Source organism: Oncorhynchus mykiss, chromosome 7 (genome assembly GCF_013265735.2).
Source record: "Oncorhynchus mykiss isolate Arlee chromosome 7, USDA_OmykA_1.1, whole genome shotgun sequence".
In the NCBI taxonomy this organism is placed as follows: Eukaryota; Metazoa; Chordata; class Actinopteri; order Salmoniformes; family Salmonidae; genus Oncorhynchus; species Oncorhynchus mykiss.
This window is the reverse complement of record NC_048571.1, coordinates 59,611,513-59,621,269: the sequence shown is the minus strand read 5'-3', so window position 1 is coordinate 59,621,269 and position 9,757 is coordinate 59,611,513. Positions and strand designations below refer to the sequence as shown.

General features: G+C 44.4%; 1 protein-coding gene across 1 annotated transcript; it reads right to left on the bottom strand.

The window, feature by feature from the left end:
• Positions 1–448: 448 nt before the first annotated feature.
• LOC110528984 (ankyrin repeat domain-containing protein 33B) lies at positions 449–6,819 on the bottom strand. The gene is made up of 4 exons (XM_036984437.1): positions 6,541–6,819; positions 6,181–6,238; positions 2,249–2,389; positions 449–1,272 (listed from the first exon to the last, which is right to left on the bottom strand). Exons 1-4 carry the CDS (start codon positions 6,817–6,819, stop codon positions 449–451), a joined length of 1,302 nt encoding a protein of 433 aa, XP_036840332.1.
• Between the last annotated feature and the right edge of the window lie 2,938 nt (positions 6,820–9,757).

Genomic DNA, 9,757 nt, shown 5'->3' with positions numbered 1-9,757 from the left:
AGGTCTGAATGCTTTCCTGTATATTCCAGAATTATTATTCTGAATACTTTCCTGTATATTCCAGAATTATTATTCTGAATACTTTCCTGTGTATTCCAGAAGTATTTTCAGATTAACTGTTTTATACAAATAATTATCAGACTCAAGTTGCAAATGCTGGTAAACACTTGAATACATGTAGTTATACAAATTTCACAAATGTAGTGCACTGGGCCTTTACTGGTCCTGTAAAAAATAAATAAATAATAATATTTACAAAGCAGTATGAATATGATGGCCTTTAAAAAATCAATTTTACTGCATTGCCCATAAAACCGAGTCCAGACCTTTGAGTAATTTGAGCAGTACTTCATAATTCCGATGTTTGGAGTATAACTCCAGGAAAAATATATTGGAAGTTATTGGAAATGTGTGGCATCGAAATAAATTGGCAGCTTTAGACATCTCACTACTTCTCTCTCTTCTTTTTCCTTTCCTTTTCCTTCTTGGCCTTCTCTTTTTCTTTCTCTGCCTTCTTCCTCTCCTTCTTCTCTTGCTTCTCTGCTTTGTACTTCCATACGGGCAGCTCCAGGTGACCCTTGTGCCTCTTCTTATTTTTTTCCTTCCTAGGCGTGGGCTCTCCAGACTTCACTATCTGGATCTTGGGGATGCAGCCAGAAGGGAACACACTATTCCTGTGGGCCATGTTCCTGGGCATGAAGGTGCGCACCCCGGTGGAGGCTATAGAGATAATACTGCCCCTGCGCTCTGTGTCCACACAGCAGGACGTGGCGATGGTCTCGGCCGAGTGGATGTGTGGAATGATGGAAGAGACGGAGCCGTTGCTGTGGCACACAGAGCTCTCCTCCAGCTTCTTCTCTGAGTGCTTCTTCCTGAGATCAGGCACGGCCAAGCGCCTCTTTCCCACCTCAGGGGGGCTGGTGGGGCATAGCGGCTGGCAGGCGGTGGCCACCAAAGGGCTGTGGATGCTGGTGGTGATACGCACCATATGGTCAAAGACCCCGTTGTCCTGGGGGTCTTGGAGAAAATTGAAGCTGAAGATGGACTTGATGTGCTGGGTAATCATCTGGCCAGTGCTCTTGTTGGCTGTGGCTTTGGCCACCAGCACTTTCAGTTCTGGCCACTCGGGGACGTAGCTCTCAGTAAACTGCTCGGCTCTAGGCCGCAGGTTGAGGCGGCGGAGGCGGCTCAAGGTCTCGTAGCGGCCCGTCTTTAGTGCCCAGTCCCGCGCACACTTCTGCTTCCTGGTGTCTATTGCATTTAGGTCTGCACCTGGAAGAGAAATAGCAATGAAGGGAAAACATTTAATAGCTTTCAGGTCATACTATTTCTCCATTGAAACACTTTCATTCACATTCCATTGCATATAGATCTATATTATAGCACCATAATGATAATCATGTGCTACATGGAGAAGAAAACATAGATGCTTCTTGGTTTATGATGGATAGAGGGGAAAATGAATTATCTTTAATGTGATGGGGGAAAGGCTTCAGTTAGCTGAGCATGTTTTCCTCAACTCTTTTAGCATATTGACAAATGAGTGACTGTGACTCCAGTGGATACTACTGATCTTGTGAAAAGAGGACAACATATCTGGAGTAAAGAAACTTCGCTAATCTCCTGGCAGCCAAGACAAAGATCACACCAGAGTGTGCCCCCAAATTGATCCCTTAAACCTGGCAGCCGTCACTAACACATGCTCCCAACCAGATAAAGTTGACTGCAAACATTGGCAGACACACCACAGGTACATCCATCCCAACCACATTGCTACACACTTCCTATACCCTTAGCCCTTCAATTTGTGGGTTCATGCTCAACCCCAAATAGAACAGAGATTTTACAATTGCCAATTGCCTGAGTCAGCAACATTGCTGCCTGGGAGAAAGCATAGGCTAATCCCAGAATTCTGTGTGTATAACTATTTCTTCCTCCCCTTTCCCTCTCTGGGCCTTACTCCTGTTTAGAAGTATACCCTTTGGAATCTCTAAAGTAATTAAATTAATTTAATGTCAGCGGACACACTGTTGTGTGTCTGATAATACATGTGAGCTATGTGAACTGTGAACTGTGAACTGCACAAACATACAATGAAGGCTTATACCCAGGTAAATTGGGGTCAGAATTATGTTTTTATACTTGTAACATCAATTTGTCAGGTTATCTAAACATTTCTAAGATGTTTTCTCATGACTACAGTATGGTGTGTATGGTAGCGTTGAAGTGGAGGAGGCCTCTCACTCACCGGCCATGACGAGGGAAGACAACACATCGTCTCGGCCCTGCATGGCAGCTTTAATGAGTGTGGTGAAGCCACGGCAATCCCGGATCTCTGTGTCTGCCCCGGGGTAGTAGTTTAGGATGTAGGTCACTGTAATGGTGTGACCTGGAGAAGGATACAGGGTGAGAATGGGTTCAGGGTATCATGAGGTGCCATCGAAAATACTAAAGGCCTGTCACAAATGTCACCATTATTTCCTATATAGTGCACTACTTTTGAAGTAGTAAGTACCACAGATTGAACAATGAGCCAGATATTTCACTAGATGTTTGAATGTGAAAAATCTGGAGGGCGTTTCCACTCACTACCAAATAAGGTGAGGAGAGGAAGCCCAGTGGCCGGCAGTGGGAGAAGATGGAGTGATATGGGTTTTGGCCAACATTCTGCTAATTTTCTCATCAATTAAACATTTGATCTCTATACAATTTTCTCTTTCCAAAACTATAATCTGTAATCTGTACCGCCTCTACTGCAGAGATAGCCTGCAGAGTTCTGTCCTACTATCCAGGTCTGTACCCAAACAATTTGAACTTCTACTTTTAAAAATCCACCTCTCTAAAAACAAGTCTCTCACTGTTGCCGCCTGCTATAGACCACCCTCTTCCCCCAGCTGTGCTCTGGACACCATATGTGAACTGATTGCCCCCCATCTATCTTCAGAGCTCGTGCTGCTAGGTGACCTAAACAGGGACATGCTTAACACCCCAGCCATCCTACAATCTAAGCTTGATGCCCTCAATTTCACACAAATTATCAATGAACCTACCAGGTACCACCCCAAATCCGTAAACACGGGCACCCTCATAGATATCATCCTAACCAACTTGCCCTCTAAATACACCTCTGCTGTTTTCAACCAAGATCTCAGTGATCACTGCCTCATTGCCTGCATCCGTAATGGGTCCGCGGTCAAACGACCTCCACTCATCACTGTCAAACGCTCCCTGAAACACTTCAGCGAGCAGGCCTTCTAATCGACCTGGCCCGGGTATCCTGGAAAGATATTGACCTCATCCCGTCAGTAGAGGATGCCTGGTTATTTTTTTTAAATGCCTTCCTCACCATCTTAAATAAGCATGCCCCATTCAATAAATTTAGAACCAGGAACAGATATAGCCCTTGGTTCTCTCCAGACCTGACTGCCCTTAACCAACACAAAATCATCCTGTGGCGTTCTGCATTAGCATCAAACAGCCCTCGTGATATGCAACTTTTAAGGGAAGTTAGAAACCAATATACACAGGCAGTTAGAAAAGCCAAGGCTAGCTTTTTCAAGCAGAAATTTGCTTCCTGCAACACAAACTCAAAAAAGTTCTGGGACACTGTAAAGTCCATGGAGAATAAGAACACCTCCTCCCAGCTGCCCACTGCACTGAGGATAGGAAACTCTGTCATCACCGATAAATCCACTATAATTGAGAATTTCAATAAGCATTTTTTGACGGCTGGCCATGCTTTCCAATTGGCTACCCATACCCCGGTCAACAGCACTGCACCCCCCACAGCAACTCGCCCAAGCCTTCCCCATTTCTCCTTCTCTCAATTCTAGTCTGCTGGTGTTCTGAAAGAGCTGCAAAATCTGGACCCTACAAATCAGCCGAGCTAGACAATCTGGACCCTTTCTTTCTAAAACTATCTGCCGAAATTGTTGCAACCCCTATTACCAGACTTTTCAACCTCTCTTTCGTGTCGTCTGAGATTCCCAAAGATTGGAAAGCAGCTACGGTCACCCCCCTCTTCAAAGGGGGGGACACTCTAGACCCAAACTGCTACAGACCTATATCTATCCTACCCTGCCTTCTAAGGTCTTCGAAAGCCAAGTTAACAAACAGATTACCGACCATTTCGAATCCCACCGCACCTTCTCCGCTATGCAATCTGGTTTCAGAGCTGGTCATGGGTGCACCTCAGCTACGCCCAAGGTCCTAAACGATATCTTAACCGCCATCGATAAGAAACAATACTGTGCAGCCGTATTCATTGACCTGGCCAAGGCTTTCGACTCTGTCAATCACCACATCCTCATCGGCAGACTCGATAGCCTTGGTTTCTCAAATGATTGCCTCGCCTGGTTCACCAACTACTTCTCTGATTGAGTTCATTGTGTCAAATCGGAGGGCCTGTTGTCCGGGCCTCTGACGATCTCTATGGGGGTGGCACAGGGTTCAATTATTGGGCCGACTCTCTTCTCTGTATACATCAATGATGTTGCTCTTGCTGCTGGTGAGTCTCTGATCCACTTCTACGCAGATGACGCCATTCTGTATACTTCTGGCCCTTCTTTGGACACTGTGTTAACAACCCTCCAGACGAGCTTCAATGCCATACAACTCTCCTTTCGTGGCGTCCAACTGCTCTTAAATACAAGTAAAACTAAATGCATGCTTTTCAACCGATCGCTGCCTGCACCTGCCCACCCTTCCAGCATCACTACTCTGGACGGTTCTGACTTAGAATATGTGGACAACTACAAATACCTAGGTGTCTGGTTAGACTGTAAACTCTCCTTCCAGACTCACATTAAGCATCTCCAATCCAAAGTAAAATCTTGAATTGGCTTCCTATTTTGCAAAAAAGCATCCTTCGCTCATGCTGCCAAACATACCCTTGTAAAACTGACCATCCTACCGATCATCGACTTCGGCGATGTCATTTACAAAATAGCCTCCAATACCCTACTCAATAAATTGGATGCAGTCTATCACAGTGCCATCCATTTTGTCACCAAAGCCCCATATACTACCCACAACTGCGACCTGTACGCTCTCGTTGTCTGGCCCTCGCTTCACTCTCGTCGCCAAACCCACTGGCTCCAGGTCATCTACAAGACCCTGCTAGGTAAAGTCCCCCTTATCTCAGCTCGCTGGTCACCATAGCAGCACCCACCTGTAGCACACGCTCCAGCAGGTACATCTCTCTGGTCACGCCCAAAACCAATTCTTCCTTTGACCGCCTCTCCTTCCAGTTCTCTGCTGCCAATGACTGGAACAAACTACAAAAATCTCTGAAACTGGAAACACTTATCTCCCTCACTAGCTTTAAGCACCAGCTGTCAGAGCAGCTCACAGATTACTGCACCTATACATAGCCCATCTATAATTTAGCCCAAACAACTACCCCTTCCCCTACTGTGTTTATTTATTTATTTTGCTCCTTTGCACCCCATTATTTTTATTTCTACTTTGCACATTCTTCCAATGCAAATCAACCATTCCAGTGTTTTACTTGCTATATTGTATTTACTTTGCCACCATGGCCTTTTTTTTGCCTTTACCTCCCTTATCTCACCTCATTTGCTCACATTGTATATAGACTTATTTTCTATTGTATTATTGACTGTATTTTTGTTTTACTCCATGTGTAACTCTGTGTTGTTGTATGTGTCGGACTTCTTTGCTTTATCTTGGCCAGGTCGCAGTTGTAAATGAGAACTTGTTCTCCACTAGCCTACCTGGTGAAATAAAGGTGAAATAAAAATAAATAAATAAACAAACAGACTCACAGAGTGGACTGTGTTTTGTAGACTTTACACTTTGTCAAAGTTTTTTAAAAATGTAGTTGTTTAAAAGGAGTGCAAGGGCAAAATGAGTTATTGCACACGCATACTTCACAGGGTAAACGTTCCCCAAGGGAAATATTCAAATAAATACTAGAACGTGCCAATAGGATCTCACTATCTGGTGCTTGGCTCTGCCCACCACCTTGCTTGTTCTGCCCACTATGATTCATTTTCTCCCATTGGAAACGACAGGCTCTGGTATACCCTGGATTAGTTATAAAAATCTTTGGTTGTACTCTATAAAGGTAATACGTTCCATTTGGGATGCAACCTAGAGATGTGCTAATGAGGTTTCACTGTGTAGTATTTAGTAATAGGTCTGGTGAGAGTGGCTCACCTGCTTGTGCAGCGATCATCAGTGCTGTGTTGCCATCGTTGTCCTGGTGATTTATGTCCTGGTAGGGACAATGGTAAAGAGATTGCACAATGTCCAAAAAAAACTTATAGCACGCCACCATCAGTCCAGTCTGTTGGGTAAAAAATGTGGATTAGACTGATGAAGAAAAAATCTGACTGCGTCAGAGTGAAGGCTGCAATTAAGTCCAACAACAATTTTACATGACTTGATTGAAGCATTCTGTGTCTTCATACAGGGGGCATGATGCTCCTGGTATTTGAACTAGTAACCCTTAGGACTCACTGGATCATACACCCCCAAAAGCTATCCCAAATGTGAAATAGCAAGAGAGACCCATACCCAGCCGTTGTGGTCTACTGCCATGACCTCCTCTTTTGTAACCCCTCTCTCCAGAACCTTTCGGAGTGCCAGGGGGTCATTCCGAGTGCACACATCATACAGCGTGTTGGCAGTACCCTGTGAATCACCTTCCTGCTCGTTGTCTGGAAGCACTGAGTCATCTGAGAGGACACTCCCAGAGTCTAACACACTCCCTGACAAAGACACCCCTGAGGCGTCCTTGTCAGGGCCTTTGCCCAGGAGGGGGTCCTCAGACACAGAGTTCTTCACAGCAGCCATCTTGGAAGAGATGGAACTGGACCCTCAGCCTACATCACAACTGGAGCTTTGAGAAACAGAACAAGAGGGGTCAAACGTCAGAGACTAAAACGCAGTCTGGCATGGGCACACACCTAGAGACCTCTAGGGAAATAAACCAGGGGTCAGACCAGTCTGTTGATTGTGTTAGCATTGAAGTTGAGGCAAAACCACAGAGCCATTCAATGGGCCATTAGAATGATCTATAGATCAGCCACACATTTCTCTGATATGATTGACAGTTTGACTGGAGGAAACGCAACATAATTCTCCATCAGGGATAATGATGGTTTATCTCTTTGAGAGTGGTTACACTTCTCCAGCCCTATCCCTCAGCTGTTTACCAAATAAGTGGGGGGATGACCGGTTTGTTGTTGTCCTAGATTGCCCATTTAATCTCTGTGTATGGCAACAGAACGGTTGTGGCTGAGCGAACTCAACGTGCCTTCAGTGTTGAATAACTGGATTAGCATCTGAAAGCCCTTCTGAACACAATGCTAAATTCACACTAAGAAGAAAAAGAGTCACACGTGGGACTTCAGCGGCTCGTGTTTGGGCTTTAAATCCAGCCACACCTGTACCAGGACATCCTCGCATCTTGGCCATTGAAATGTCTCTGGTTGTTTTTCGCTTACGAGGATAAGCCTCAGAGATGTTGAGATGTTGGATATACTTATTACTGATGCATAATGCATCACAGATACATGTATCCTCACACTAATTGTACAGTTGTGCCAATTTCTCACAAGTGTTTCAACGACCCCAGCGACCCCACATCAGGGTGCCACACTGTTAAAGAACAAATGGAGGGTTGAGAAACCAATAGATAGACAGAGGACCACTGAGGATAGAGTGTCACCCAGGGAGACAGGTTTTTCAGAGATGCTGATGTAAAACACATCAACAGAGTCCCTGGGGTTACAAAGCCTCTTATGCAAGATTAAAGGCACTCTATTTGCAAAACATGGAACCATCTATAATATAAGCTTGAGAATTTGTTCTACATTGTCTTTGATGTCCAGAGCACAGACTGAAATGCAGTTGAGCGTCCTGAACCATTGCCTCTTAACGGCAGCAAACAGTCAACAACTGTTGTGCTCTGTTCAATTATTGTTCACCTGAGCATGCACATTTCTAGAAGATCATTATAAAGAACACAATCTATAATTAAATCTTCAAAACTGTCTCTATTAGAAAGTCTCTGGCAGAACATATTTTAAAACCCATCCCTGAAGAATGCACTTACCTCAAAAATCTGACTGGTTTCTACTCACTCTGCCTCTTGAGAAGATATTGTTCAAATTGCCAAAAAAAGTATTCTCTATAGATATGGTACACCACCCAACAACCGTGTAACGGTACAGAAGTCACTTCCTAATCCACCTCTTCTCCTGTGTCCTTCCAGTGAGTGACAGGTGAATGCAGGTTTCCCACACATGCCCATTTCCGCCGGTGCATTTCCCTTCTCCATCCCATAGTCTGCCGGACGACGTGAGGATCAGAGGAGGAGTCAGAGGAGGAGTCTTAACGTAGACACCAGGTGTCTCAAGTCAGCCAGCATGCTCTCTCACCTCATCCCAATTACTGAGGATTTCAAGAGGGGATTATTGACTGGCCATTTCCATCTCTCTCTCCAAACCACAAATACATTGAGACCTATGCCACCTTAAGTCTGAAACAAACCGACTGTCCCTTTCCCTCTTATATTGTCCTCTCTGAGCCACTGTAACACAGTGTTAGGAAATTATGTCGTGTAATCACGAGTGTCATGCAAGGTTTTCCCCCAATTTCATTCAGTTAATCCATTCCCTTATTGGACATCTTTTTGAAGCAGACAGGTATGACTGTTGTGCCAAAGTCCCCCTCAAGCCAACAAACTTCCCCCTTGTGTTGTCCTCCTGACCAATGAGAGGTATTTCTCTTACAGTCATACTTACCTCACCATCTTGTGGCTCCCCAGTTTGAACACTGTTCTAATGTGTCATTCATGGTTTGTGAAGACCGGTCTTGTATTTTTACAAATGATGTGATTTGTGGCTTAAAAACAACACAGATGTGTTTATGACCCATTACAAAGGTCTACGTGAGAGTTGCAGTCAGAACAGAGTAAACAGTCCAGTGGTGTTGAAGACAGAACTGCAGGGGAAACAAGGAAGAAGGAGGCAAAGAGATGACTCAGCAAAGTCTGCCCAACAGACCTTTCCCATGATGCCTCTGTCATAATCTTATTTTATCTGTTCTTTATTTTCTCTGATATTCCACCTGTCTGGCAGGGTGACTCCCTCAAGCTTCTCATTCCATCCAAATACACATAGTCCTGCCTGATCAGAGTTTACTGTGGGACACAGCTTTGTTACCAAATACACTGCTGCTTGTCAAGCCCCACCAATGGGGTGGCCTAGACTGGGATAAGGCTGGAATTAAGTAGTATAAGTACTCGTATAACGACACATGACATGGATACAAAACGAGAGGTGACACTCTTAAACAAAATAGTTTTTAAACCTTCCAGTTCACTCCCACCACCTCTTTCTCTCAATCTTGCTCTTTCTATTGAGATTATGATTCGATAATACACTAAAAACAGCCAACTTCTTCTCATCTTTTAAATAGTGTTGTTTGTTGTTCAACATACCAGAGCCAGACAGAGAGCAATGATCTGGTGCTTTAATGAAAGCAGCTTATGCCAGCGGAGTCTAAATGTTTTCTAGGACTTCAAATCTATCAAATCTATCACTTTTCTCATGGTCATTTCATTCCCACTAAGATCTTCAGATCTGTTGGTTTGATTTCGCAGACTAGTGGAACAGCTTAGATTTACCACAGAGTGGCGCTGCTGCTGAGCTAAAAACTAAACAGAACTCCTGTCCTTTTACAGTACAGAACTAGAAAGAGAGATTTAGCTGCTTTTTTCTGATTC

What these genes read in the sequence shown, in the direction of transcription:
- LOC110528984 (XM_036984437.1), bottom strand. Translation starts at nt 6,819, where the DNA reads ATGGCTGCTGTGAAGAACTCTGTGTCTGAGGACCCCCTCCTGGGCAAA. An exon ending in GATGATCGCTGCACAAGCAG is followed by an intron (nt 2,390 to 6,180) that starts GTGAGCCACTCT and finishes ATCCTTCTCCAG; the next exon opens with GTCACACCATTACAGTGACC. An exon ending in GTCTTCCCTCGTCATGGCCG is followed by an intron (nt 1,273 to 2,248) that starts GTGAGTGAGAGG and finishes TTTCTCTTCCAG; the next exon opens with GTGCAGACCTAAATGCAATA.